The sequence below is a fragment of the Schistocerca cancellata genome, chromosome 5 (genome assembly GCF_023864275.1).
Source record: "Schistocerca cancellata isolate TAMUIC-IGC-003103 chromosome 5, iqSchCanc2.1, whole genome shotgun sequence".
In the NCBI taxonomy this organism is placed as follows: Eukaryota; Metazoa; Arthropoda; class Insecta; order Orthoptera; family Acrididae; genus Schistocerca; species Schistocerca cancellata.
In genome coordinates this window covers 435,712,288-435,726,582 of record NC_064630.1, presented here as the reverse complement: position 1 = coordinate 435,726,582, position 14,295 = coordinate 435,712,288, and the positions used below count along the sequence as shown (strand labels likewise).

At 41.1% G+C, this 14,295-nt stretch overlaps 1 protein-coding gene across 2 annotated transcripts in view; it reads left to right on the top strand.

Annotated features, from left to right (window-relative positions):
- The window catches only part of LOC126187400 (alpha-tubulin N-acetyltransferase 1-like), a 108,198-nt gene extending 94,174 nt beyond the window's left edge, over positions 1-14,024 (top strand). For both annotated transcript variants that reach the window (XM_049928459.1, XM_049928458.1), the window contains one exon: positions 10,788-14,024. In XM_049928459.1, coding sequence (XP_049784416.1) covers positions 10,788-10,914 — 127 coding nt within the window. In that variant the 3' untranslated portion in view covers positions 10,915-14,024. The remainder of the gene's footprint in view (positions 1-10,787) is intronic.
- The last annotated feature ends 271 nt before the right edge of the window (positions 14,025-14,295 follow it).

Here is a 14,295-nt window from a genome sequence, read left to right as displayed (position 1 = left end):
CAGTATTGGGTAACGTATCGAGACTGTTTTCTATGACAGATGAATAGCTACTAAATTTATTGGTAAAGCAATAACTGTGTCACTCCTAATAGGAAAGGCTTTCCACAGAGGACAACTTGTTCCTTGACTGCAAATTATTAATTGAAGACAAGGAAGAGGAACAAGTTAATATTAAAGGATTCAGTTGGTAAAAATTGTGATTTATTGCAAAGGATTACTTCCGAGCTTGAGAATTGAGGAATGATGCAGAATGTCGTCAATGTCGTCATCTGGGTAGATTGACATCAGCATTCATCATCTGAGTAAAAATACCATGCCAGTTGGTTTCTCTTCAAATACTGAAGCAGTTCATGAAGATTTCATTTCTGAAGGCAATATTATGACAGATTAAAAATTGATAAAGCTTTATGAAAGCACCTTACCATAATTAAAGACCACTTCCCTTCAACCAATGCCTGTGTGAATGTAAATTGTGATCGTTCTTTACTCTCATTTAAAATTCCAGTAATGATCAAGGAATATTCTACCTCAACTGTTACTTTGTTGTTGTTCCCCTCATGTCTTGATGATACTAACATATAGTGAAGACTGATCCCATCACTGCCATCTATCTCACCTTTTCTGTAGGTAAAGGGTCATTCAATATGCTGAAGGGCCACAGTGACTACCTGCCAGAAGGTGTCTGCTGACTGTGAGTCACTTGCATCAGCCACCTCATAACAGTGGTTCCATCCTAGAGCTCCAGCGTGGTCTCAAATGCCTAGTTAAATCCTGAGGCTCATGACAAATCCTTCATCTGACACCTTCATTCTTACTAATTCCTATTTCCATCTTTCATTAATTGGCCACATCTAGTCACTCTATATTAAAAACTCCAGTTAGTATTTAATTGCTTCCCCTAAGCTTTATCATATTACCACAAGGTTTGTTGTGTTTATGGATGATATCTGTTTATGCACATACAACCCTCACACTGATGATCTTGCTGATGACTTTGCTTACTACTGTTCCCAGTGTTTAGATGCCTTGCCAGATAGTACCACCTTCCTTCCTCCCTGTGGGTCTGGGGGTTAGAATACACCCAAGGTATTCCTGCCTGTCGTACAAGGCGACTAAAAGGAGTTTCACACGTTTCGGCCTTTATGTGATGGCCCCCTGTAGGGTTTGACCTCCATTCTTCAAAATTTTCCCGAAGAGCGAGCCAATTGGGGAAGGGCACCTGCATTGTGTCCATCGTGCATTGCGATCTTTAGCCCACTTTCTCGTCGTCGCATTGCAGTCCTGCCCATTCTCCATCTCTTGGGCGGGGACACCTTCGTGGGTGTGTTTTCCACCATGCACTATGCAGTGTCGATTTCTGCGTCGATGATGACCACATGGACTTCTTTGCACCTGATATCCAGCACGGTAGCCAGTCCGTTGTGGTGGGGCTGCCACGTACCCTGTTGGTCGTAGCCCCCTGACCACATAGGGATCACTCTGCTGATGCCTGCGCTGTTAACTCCCCACATATGCCAAGGGGTAGATGCCCATCCCCCTGGGGCATTTGTTCTCCCGGCAATGGCTATCCCGCCAGGTGGCCTTTGCTGCGGCTGGGTGGCGCCCGTGGGGAGGGCCCCTAGTAGGAGAGGGTGGCATCAGGGCGGATGACACGTGATGAAGCATAGTCCATCATCTCTTGCTGGTGGCGAAACTCCAGCAGTCTCTAAGCAATCAAGAGCTCAATTCAACGCACAGATGTACAACGCCAAATCGTTCCCCTCCCTGGCCACACCATGGGAGGAACATTGGGCTAAGGATGGCAGCTGATCTTATTTGCCCCGATACCTTGTGTGTTCGAGAGCTGATGGCAAATGTTTCATGGCGATGAAGCCTCAGTTTTTTGTTGAGCATTTATAGGACAAGTTTGGGGAGGTGGAGAGCTTGCCCAAAATGAGATCTGGGTCAGTCTTGATCAAAAGCAGCATCCTCTGCCCAGTCACGGTAGTTACTCACTTGTGAAAAGCTGGGGGCTGTTTCTGTAACCATCACGCCTCATAAGAGCTTAAATATGGTCCAGGGAATCATATTTCACAGAGACCTTCTTTTGCAGTCCGTCAATGAGCTGCACGCCAATTTAGAGCGGCGAGGTGTACATTTCATCCGGCGTGTCTACCGGGATCCGAAGGATAATCGGGTTGCCACCGGTGCCTTCATCTTGGAGGGTGATACATTGCCCAAGAAGGTCAAGATGACGGTCTACCAGTGTGATGTAAAGCCGTATATCCCTCCCCCGATGTGGTGCTTTAAGTGCTTCAAGTTCGGCCATATGTCTTTCCACTGTACTTCCAGTGTCACATACTGAGATTGCAGACGTCCATCACATCCCAATACTCCTTGTGCCGCACCTCCCATCTGTGTCAACTGCGGAGACCACCATTCGCCTTTCTCGCCTGACTGCAGGATTCTCCAGAAAGAAAGGAAAATCATGGAGTACAAGACCCTGGACAGACTGACCTACACTGAGGCTAAGAGAAAATTTGAACACTTGCATCCTGTGCATATGACATCGTCTTATGCTGCCACTACAACAGGTCTGGCACCATCAGCTCCGCCAAACCAGGTCACCTCTCAGAGCCGGAAGACTACACCTATCCCCTTAATGGTGGGGGGCATTTCCCTCCCTGTTGCTCCTGCACCACCTACTTTGGGAGCAACAACCCCCCCCAACCATCGGGGATGTCCATCCCCACTTTTAAGCCAGAGAAGCGTAAGTCTTCTTTGGCTTCCCTCACTAGGAAGGGGACCCTTGGGTCACTCCCTTCCCAGGTTTCTTCTAGTGGGAAAGGCGGCACCCGCCAGTGGCTGAAGAGCCCAAAAGCAGCTGGTTGTAGGGCTTCACACTCATCCTCAGTCCCGGAGACTGAAGCAGTGAAGTCCTCCCAGCCAGAGAAACCCAAGGAGCAGCAAGAGAAATCCATAAAGAAAACCCGTAAGACCAAGGAAATTGTGGTGGCACCCACACCACCACTACCTACAAGCTCTGTGGCCAAGGATGGGGTGGAGATTTTGCTGTCTGCTGAGGACCTAGATCTCGCCAGACCCTCAGACACAATGGATATAGACTGCTCAGGCAATGAATTGGTGGCAGCAGGTGACTCAGGTGTAAACTGCCTCATTGAATATTTGATACCTTTCCAGTCTCACAATATGATCCTCCAGTGGAATTATGGTGGTTTTTTACACCTGCTATCTGCATTGCCCTCCAGGAAACCTGGTTCCCAGCAATGCAGACCCCTGCCTTCCGCAGCTACAAGGGATGTTACAGGACCCGTAGCAACTATAATCGAGTGTCAGGTGGAGTTTGTGCTTATGTCCTAAACTCGGTCTGTAGTGAACATGTGCCCCTTCAAACCCCTCTTGAAGCTGTGGCTGTCAGAATAAGGACGATGCAGTAAATAACTGTCTGCAATGTGTATCTTCCTCCAGATGGTGCAGTACCCCTGAATGTATTAGCTGCACTGATTGATGAATCCCTAAACCTTTCCTACTTCTGTGAGATTTTAATGCCCATAACCCCTTATGGGGTGGTACCATGCTAACTTGCCGAGGCAGAGATGTCGAAACTTTACTGTCGCAATTGGACCTCTGCCTCTTAAATACTGGGGCTGCCACACATTTCAGTGTGGCTAATAGTAGTTACTCAGCCATTGATTTCTCAATTTGCAGCCTAGGACTTCTCCCATCTATCCACTTGAGAGCACATGACAACCTGTGTGGTAGTGACCACTTCCCCATCTTCCTGTCACTGGCCCAGTGTTAGGCGCATGGACGCCTGCCCAAATGGGCTTTAAACAAGGTGGACTGGGGAACTTTCATCTCTGCTGTCACCGCTGAATCTCCCCCACATGGTAATGTCGATGTGATGATTGAGCAGGTGACTAGCACAATTGTTTCTGTAGCAGAAAACGAGATCGCTCGCTCTTTAGGGTGCCCGAGCCATAAGGCAGTCCCTTGGTGGTCACCAGAAGTTGCTGAAGCAATTAAGGAGCTTCGGCGGGCGAGCTCTACAGCGGCTCCCTGGAGCACCTCATAGCCTTGAAACAGCTCCGTGCCCTTGTTCACTATTTTATCAAACAATGGAAGAAGGAGTGTTGGGAGAGATACGTCTCCACCATTGGGTGCCCCACATCTGGGCAAAGATCAAACGTCTCTTCGGGTACCAGACCCCAACAGCTGCCCCCGGTGTTACCACAAGCGGCGAGTTACGTACCGACACAAACGCGATTGCCGAGCACTTTGCTCGAGCCTCTGCATCAGAGAATTACCCCCAGCCTTTCGCACACTCTAAACGGCGGCTGGAAGGGAACGTCCTCTCATTCACTACACACTGCAGTGAATCCTATAACGCCCCATTTACAGAGTGGGAGCTCCTCAGTGCCCTTGCACACTGCCCTGACAGAGCTCCTGGGCCTGATCGCATCCATAGCCAGATAATTAAACATATCTCATCTGACTACAAGCGACATCTTCTTGTCATCTTCAACCGGATCTGTTGCGATGGCGTCTTTCCTTCGCAGTGGCGGAGAGCACCATCATTCCAGTGCTCAAACCCAGTAAAAACCCGCTTAATGTGGATAGCTATCGGTCCATAAGCCTCACCAACGTCCTTTGTAAGCTGCTGGAATGTATGGTATCTCGGCAGTTGGGTTGCGTCCTGGAGTCACGTGACTTGCTGGCTCCATGTCAGGGCGGCTTCTGCCAGGGTCGCTCTACCACTGGTGATCTTGTGTCCATCGAGTCTGCCATCGGAACAGCCTTTTCCGGACGGCAACACCTGATTGCCATCTTTTTTTACTTACGTAAAGCATATGACACAACTTGGCGACATCATATCCTTGCCACATTGTATGAGTGGGGTTTCCGGGGACCACTGCCGATTTTTATCCAAAACTTCCTGTCACTCCGTACTTTCCGTGTCCAAGTTGGTGACTCCCATAGTTCCATCCATATCCAGGAGAATGGAGTCCCGCAGGGCTCTGTATCGAGTGTCTCTCTATTTTTAGTGGCCATTAACGGTCTAGCAGCAGCTGTTGGGCCCTCCATCTCACCTTCTCTGTATGGAGATGACTTCTGCATTTCGTACTGCTGCTCCAGGACTTGTTGCTGAGTGGCGCCTCCAGGGAGCCATGGGCTGTAGCCCACAGCTTCCAGTTTTCAGCCGCAAAGTCGTGTGTCATGCACTTCTGTTGACATCATACTGTTCATCCTGAACCCGCACTTTACCTTAATGACGATCCACACATTGTAGTGGAGACATATTAATTCCTAGGACTGGTTTTCGATGCTTGATTCACTTGGCTCCCTCATTTTCATCAGCTTAAGCAGAAGTGCTGGCAGTACCTCAATGCCCTCCATTGCCTGAGCAACACCAATTGGGGCGCAGATTGCTCTACACTGCTACAGCTCTACAGAGCCCTTGTCCAATCCCGAATTGACTATGGAAGTGTGGTTTATGGTTTGGCAGTGCCTTCAGCATTTGTGGGGTTCAATTAGCGACAGGAGCTCTACTTGCAGTTCGTTCACATACGCCTCCATGGTGTACGCCTCGGCCACAGCTTTGTCTGGACCTTTTGCGTGGCCCTAATGACTCCGTTAACCTCGCCGCTCTCCACTGTCACTTCCTCTCGATTCTTGACGTGTTCCGGGGCTCTGAAGTGGTTTAAACCAATGGCTCAATGGCTGATGGTCACATAGGCTTTGCATAAGTTCATGGAGGACATATTGAGCAGCACTCCCTGCCAGTTGGCTGCAGTGTTTCCACTGCAGAGCTGGCGGCCATATCTTGTGTGCTTGAGTACATCCGCTCATGCCCTGGCGAGTCATTTATCCTGTGTACTGACTCATTGAGTAGCCTACAAGCTATTGACCAGTGCTACCCTCGGCAGCCTCTGTTAGTGTCCATTCAGGAGTCCATCTATGCCCTGGAACAGTCCCGCCGTTCTGTGGTGTTTGTGTAGACCCCAGGACACGTCGGAATCCCCGGCAACAAACTTGCCGACAGGCTGGCCGAACAGGCGATGCGGAAATCACTTCTGGAGATAGGCATCTCCGACGCTGACTTGTGTTCTGTCTTACACCACAGGGTTCTCCGGCTTGGGAGACGGAATGGCATAACAGCATGTACAACAAACTGCGTGTCATTAAGGAGATGATGAATGTGTGGAAGTTTTCCAAGCAGGCCTCTCGCTGGGAATCAGTTGTCCTCTGCCGGCTCCGCATTGGCCCTACATGACTAACGCATGGTTACCTACTCCGTCGCGAGGACCGACCTCAGTGTCGCTGTGGCTCCCAAGTGACAGTTGTCCACCTCTTGCTGGACTGCCAACTTGTAGCCACTCTGTGGCATACTTTTAACTTACCCAGCACCCTGCCTTCGGTATTGGGCAGCAATGCTTCTGCAGCAGCTTTAGTTTTACGTTTTATCCGTGAGAGTGGATTTTATACTTCTATGTAGGTTTTAGCGCATGTCCTTTGCTCCTCTGTGTCCTCAACCCTAGTGCTTTTAGGGTGTAAGTTTTAATGTATTGCAGATTGGCTAGCTTTCCCTTTTTATTCTAGTGGTTGGCCAGCCTCTGTAATCTGCTTTCATGTTGTACTCTCTTCTGTTTCTAGCATCTCTATGTTGTTTTCTTGTCCCCTTTTGTTCCTTTTAGTGTTAGTTGCCTTCCCTTTGTTCTTTTGGCTTTTCCTTTCTTTCTGTTTTGTGTTATATGTTTCGTCCGTTTTATTATCACACTTGTGGCATTGTATTATTAGGAACAAGGGACCGAGACCTCGTAGTTTGGTCCCTTCTCCCGCCTCTAAACCAACCAACCAACCAACCACCTTCCTTAGGCATAACTTTTCCTTTGATGGTCAGGTAGATAAACAAATCTATCACATATTGATGCACACATTCTTGGTACACTCTTCTGATGATCTGGTGCTGTGCAAAAAACATCCCTTTCTATAATAAATTTTGAACTCTACGTTTGGTTAGGGATATGTTGTGGACAGCTGTATGTTGTGATCTTGTGGCCAAGACACATGCTGAGCAAGTCACAACGTTGGATATAAATTTCCAGTTACCTTGTGGTTCTGTAAATATCACCATCCATATTATACCCATCAGCCAACAGTAATATAATTTCTAAAGTTGTTTCATACAGCTTTTGTACTCTTAAATGTTTGATGTATGTTGATGTGCAATCCTTGTAACAATATCCATCTCTCTTCCAAGGCTCTCAGGTAAACACAGCCCTATCCGCTTGCTCTGCAGACAGTTCTCATGTGTTATATCCTATGCTTTTACTAACCGGAAATAAAAGTAAGTGCACTTCACATTCAGTAATAACTCAGAATGAAAAATACTAAGCCACACCATCTGTCAGCACTACCCCAACTTCTTCATAGTAGCCATCAGACACAGGACAACTTGTGAGTACTGGATAAGGAATTAGACTTCTACTTAGGAAAAGTAGTGTTTAAAACTTGTTGTGGCCATGCTTTTTTTCTTTGTGCTTTTTTTTCTAAATCATTTTGAGTTTTTGCTAGGATGGTTTACTGTTGAAATCTTGAGAGAGTACTTTCTGGGAAAAATCGGACAACAATCTGCTGCCTCCCATATATGTCTTGTGAAATGACCACAATGAGAAAATTCAAGAAATTAGAGCTAATAGAGAGGCTTACTGACATTCATTCTTCCCAAGCGCCATTTGCAGATGGAACAGGCAATGGGGAATCAGTTAGTGGTACCTAAAAAAACTTTCCACCACATTGTCAGATGGCTTGCAGAGTATTGATGTAGATGTAAATGTAAAGTTGCCTGTTGTGCCATCTGATATTTGGTTTTTCTTGAAGTCTGACAGTAGATTACTGATTTAAGGAAGCGTCTCAAACGCTGTTCACTACAGTTTACCGTATTCAGATGCAGCAAAGAATTTCATGGAAGGTAAGTTGATCATTCCATGAAGAAGTGTTGCTGTAATATAGAACCTAATACAGAAAGAATAGTATGTGTATCATACCATGAGACAGAAGAATCATATGTCTGTCTACTCTTCACTTAATGATATGCAGATAATGCACCATGTCACATAATGCTAAAGATGATTTTTTAAAAAAAGATCAATCCACTAAATGGATAGTGTATAACAGATTACAATTTTCACTCTGACATTCGTATCGCCCCAATTGTTAAACAAGAACAGTATGGCTGAAGCTTATTGTGTGCCTATCATGGGATGAAAATCACAACAAATCATAAAAGAAATATCAAAACATCTGGTTCTCAGTTCTTAAAAAGCGCTCACCTTAAACTGGTATGTGGAAAAATGTGTAGTTCAAGATGCAGACACCCTTACAATTGTCTATTCAAGATTGAGACATGTCACTTTGTTCTTTAGTGATTAATAAAATCTAATGCATTGCCAAATAGTTTGTACTAAACAACTGCAGCAGGCTTCAAAGTTTTTGAGAACCCTTCCTACAGTTATCATCTTGCATAATGTGAATTTGTCTTGTTTCTGCACGACCTGTTGGAAAGAATGGCAGTTCTCTACAAGTGAATAGCTTCTTGTGGTACCGTGCCCAGTTGCCAGATGATGTTGGAAGGGAAAAACAGAAAAGAGGTTCGACTGAATGGTCTCGTTGAGCATGAAAAAAACCTATTTCCAAAAAGTAAAATCATAGAGACTGTGGTAAACTTTCTGTAAAAAGTGTCAGGTGAGGACTTCTCCTATACAACACAAAACAGTGTGATAAAGCTATGGGTGAGGCTTTATAGCTTATGTCTGAACCACTTCAACAGTAAGAAACTCTAGACATGGAGTTTCAGCTAGTGACTTATTAATAGCATTTACTGGTGACCATTTGGTTACTTACTCATTTAGAATTGCATAAGCTTTTAGATTAAAAGGACTATAAGTAGGATGCTCACATTAGCAACAAATATTACAACTTAAAGAGCCCTGTAATATTTTTCACATGTCCTTCACACATTGTTTCATATGTGAAAGAACATGTGCAGACATATTCTTAAACCTCGAAGAACATCAAATTCTAAAATACTGTTGTTAATGTGAAATTAGTCCAGGACAACTGGGACATTACTTATGTTTTTAGGTAGATGAGGATTAAACATTGGAATGAGTAGTAGCTCTCAAAATAGACAAAATTAAATGCTTCCATTGTAAAGTAGTATCAGAAAAAGTTCCACAAAAATAAGGCAGGTAATAGACCATATTTAATGATTTTAATAAAAGTCTAACTTGGACACCACACTTTTGCTTTGTAGCACCTGTGATATAATAAATGCGTGAGGAGGTCCAGTCTTGTGAAGCCTTGAAGGAAACTGTTACAGTGCATAATGAAATTAAGAGAGAAGACAGAGTGTGATTAAGCCAGAAGGAACTTGCTGTTTGGCTACTTCTTCCAGTAACTTCACAGATAAATCGGGCCTTACCTGTGAAACTGCCTGTCACCGTGACCATGCAAACTAAAGCACGTTTCAGTTGCAGCATTGTTGGAAAATAGCACACTGAAACTGCAGTTGCTATCCTATCGTGCATTATCGAGAAATGCATTGGGTTCTGTTCACATCTTTACTGAACACATCTACCTACAAAGTAATGATATCAGAACCTCTTGCTACTAAGATGGCTGCTGACTTTCATGCCAACCTTAGTGTAAACAGTAGCTTACCAATGGTGACCGGAAGCTGCTTCAGAGTGGGCTCCACTGTGTACATCTCTCTATTTTATCACCTCAGGGTGACTCACTAGCACTCCTACACTAGAGGAACAGTAGTCCTATACTGTCAACCTGATATCATCACACTTCATAACATCAAAACAAAGTACAAGTCGACCTACACAGCGTGAAAACAAAAATTTATTCCATGTCAGTGAACTGCAGCGCACTAAAAACCAAATACCTATGTGTAGAAGAATATTGGGGAGGGGGCAACATCTGATCACTGAAGGTGCTTTGAAGTAAAACCAAACGTCTGTGGTCAAAGTAAGACTTTTATTACGGTCACAAAAGATTGTGCATAATCTATATTACTTTTATAACTGTGGCTGTGGAAAAGGGACCTAAACCTAAAAAAAAAGTTATGTTCTACAAAGCAACAGGAAATAATGAAGTGATTTTCATAAATTTTATGCTATTTGTGCAAAAATGAATGAACAAATGTTGAAAAAACCAAACACATTAATAACTGAAAAAAGCAAAAATTACAAAAGCTACAAAAAATTATAAGGCCAAAATTTCAGTCTTCACTGTTATGGTTGAAACACTTTATAGTTCCAGACATATAGTGTAAAAAATAAGAACCCATTATTGAGCTACAAATGTGCTGAAATGTTTGGGCTAGAGAACTGAAAAGAATTTGTGTGTTTTTGTTGGAAGAAATGGAACCTACCCCTTTTTTACAAAACTTGTCAGTTTGTCCACGTGTACTGTTTTTCCATTGAAACACTCTTACTTGTAGACAGTTCTGTAAACATCAGTGTGTAGATTTAAAACACAGAAATCTTAAGTACTTCCAAATGCAATATCTTTCTCAAAGAATTTTCTTCTAATAACTTTCATATTTCATCTAAGATTTTGGCCTTTGTGGGCTAACTATCAGAAGTAATTCCTGTTAAAAAGTAGTCTATAAATCACTGTTATCACAATTATAGGGAGACATAATGTTTTGATTGCATCAAAGGTGAGCCACTGTATGATCTTCATTGCTTGCATGTGAACATATTTCATTGCAGAGTGGCAAGTGATGGAATTGATCCAGCTAATCTTCATTGTGGTGAGATGGCTTGTCTCTCAGGATCTGCACCTGATCTCCAGATGGCTCCACCACACAATGAGCAGCATCATTCGCAGCTGTGGTAGACTACACCATATATTTACTGCACCAAACAGCACATTAATTCCTTTCTGTTGTTTCTCTCTGTCAGCTTTAGAGTACAGTGACAGTAGTGTATTCTGCAATGTTCATTATATGCAGAGGCAGCAAATCAAAACAAAACAAACAAAAAATTATTTTTTAAACTTTTGAGATGGAAAAAGCGTTCACACTATTTTTAAAACACACACATAAAAACATTATTGGTACTTATTTAGTTTTCATTAATATATACAGAACATTCATTTCTACAGAGACCATATTAATTGTATTACAAAATTCATTCTGTAAGCATACCAATATTATGGCACACTAAATGCCCATTGCTTGTGAAAATTAATCTACCTGTGACTGTGGGCAGCTAAACAGGAACATCCTCTTAGTGGGCACATTCATAATAATGCTTTGTTTTGCAGTATTAGAGATGGCTTTAATAATATTGTAAATAAAACCATGTATAAAGTATAGAATGGGAATGTAAGCGTCTCAAATGAAAGTAAACATGTTCATTGCACTATGGATTTGAAGCAGTTTTGTTAAATGAATATATTTTATAATTGTTTTCAGTAAAATCTGAATCTCATTCAGAACAATGTTAAATGAAAATTTATAATTATTGTATTTGTTGCTTATATAGTAGTTGGGTGCTTGAACATCTTTGCACTGTTCTACTTGATTTGTCAAGTAGTAAAAAGTAAAATGCTAATCATTAGTAGTATCTTTCTTGTCATTTAACATTCCTGTTTGGAAAGTGCTATTTATTTGGTCATTGTTAGTTGACTTGAGAAAAGAGGAATAGTATAATTAAGCATTAGTAAACTTTAAGCATCAGGTTAACAATACTTGAACTGCACAGCTAATGTCAAATAAAATTAACAATACCAGATCTATGGAGCAATTTACTTTACCTACATATAACACACAGTTCAGTAAAATTTAAATTCTGTCATCATACAGAGTGGTTAAATGGAATGAGATGAAAAGTGCCTTATTCTGTAATTTTTATTTTTATTTCTGTTATGCTAGAAAACCATTTTTTATTTTCATGAAAAGGTTGTATTTGGAATTGTTCCAGATTCATTTAAGTGTATATTAATTGTTGTTAACCATAGAAATATAAAGCAGTTAACTTCAATTAAGCTGGCACATCAGTCAAGATATATGCAGTTGTTGAAATTAACAGTTTTAATTTGGCAAGTATATTTACATTAGTTTGCTGACAGTTACTGTAGTATTTATTAGTTTTACAATTTCGATTCATGTTAAATGAAAATATTACTGTGAGACTGAAAATTGTACGTTTAATGTAAAGAGAAAAGTGTACTGTAAAAATATTTATACTTTTGTTCTTAATTTTCAGAAATATGTTTCTTCACAGACTGTCTTTCCTAGAAAATATGGACTAAGCAGACAATGCAGTACAGTTACCTAAAACAGTAGTTTTGAGTAGACAGATATATTCATAAAAGGGAGTTTTTTTGTTTTTTTTCATGTTATGTTGATAATCATTGTGTTATATTTTGATGAAATTTCATAATAGCCATGACTACAGTTGGAATAAGGAAAAAAAAACATCTGAATTAAAATTAGGGTTGACTTAGACAGTAATTATGTGACTTGTAGTGTTCTGCAGAGTTGTTTACATTTATGCACAATATTTCAGTGTCCAGCCCTGTCATCAAAATATTGTGCATCAAGTGTAAGCAACTCAGCTGAACTCTTGGAAGCACACTGTTAATCAGTCGCACCGAAAAACTTGAGAAGTCAGATGCGGACTATATTGTTTTTTATTGTTATGATGAAATATTGCTTGATATTGTTTTTATACTTCCATTTTTATACTGTGCTGTGTCACTGATTTGCAGCTCTCTCATATTGTTTGTGTAAGTCAAATTCACATTTGTGTTTCATCTGTGTTTTTTTTAGTAAAATATTTTAAAATCGTTATTGTGGAGAGATAAGTAAAATGAAATCCTTAGTAATCATCATTATGGTTCTAAAACTCTTTAGCAGTGACAATATTTGTAAATTACGGGAATTTTGATCCAGATGACTGGTATATTTTATTGCTAAAAATGTTTTAGCACATATGTGCTTGAATAAAAGTAACGATTGATAATAGCACAAATGTTCCAAAATAGGTTTGGGCAGTAAAATTGTTAATTGAAAAGTTGAAATGCTTTTTTTTTTTCTTTTTTTTTTTCTTTTTTTCCCCTCTTTCTTTCTTCAGAAAAATGAGTTTTCAGTGCAGTTGTGTTCTTGGTACTCTATTGAATGTTCTTATAATTGATCCAGGTGCCAAACCATGGAGAAAGTCTTTCAGACATGCTTAGTAGTTGGTACGTGGTCTTTACATCAAGCTGTGCTTCTGTCTGGAGTTCCAAAATTTAAATAATGTAAGAAATAGTTTTTGTTGACTACAGTTCTGCTAATTAGAAACCGGATTCTGTACTTGTATTATTACAAATACAATATAATGGCTCAGTATGAATGCACTCCTGCTATTTTGTTAAAGACAGAGACCAAGGCTGTGTACAAAATACAAGTTGACTCTTGCAAGGAAGAAAACAACCAGCCACTGTTAATAATGACATTTATTTACCCAAATAGTGCAATTACCAGTTTCAAACTGACAGTTTCATCTTCTCAGATGGCTGTTCACATTTATATTACATTTTTTGTTCTTAACATTAGCTTTGAACAAAAAAGTCAGTCAGTTCCATGGTATGGCACTTAGAACATTCCTAGTAAAGTATTTATCTTCTGGTTTATCTTGTTTCTTTTCTTTGTGTTTGATGATGCAGTGAGCAGCTGAACCCTGTGGTATCAAATACCATCTAGATTTTTTTGGATGCAAATGTCAGATCTGGTACTTGAATGTTTTCCATTTCCACTCTTCAGTTGTTTGTATAACAGACAGACCTAAATTACATGACATGCTTAATTTTAACTCTCTAATAGGAGCACTTTCAAAAATAAATAGAACTATGTAGGAGTAAATGATATAATGTAAATAAAAGAGAAGAAATTGGAAAATGAGCCATAAGGATGAGGGGAGGGGGAGCCGGAAAAAAAATACAAAAAAAAAAAGTTATATTGGGCAAAATGACCACGAAGTTATGACTGAAGGCTAGTGATATTGTATCAGTCTGAAAATTACTTCTAAAGCCATGCAGACTTAAAAAGAGAAACAAATGTGACTCATTTTGCTGTCTGAAAGACAAAGAAAATGTCATATCACATCTGTTTATCAATTTTGTTGTTTTTTCCCAGAAACTTAACCTTTTAAATTACAGTGTTGTTTTACCTACCATAAAGACCCATAGATTTGTGAATATACCTTTATTAATGTACTATTTGAATAAAAT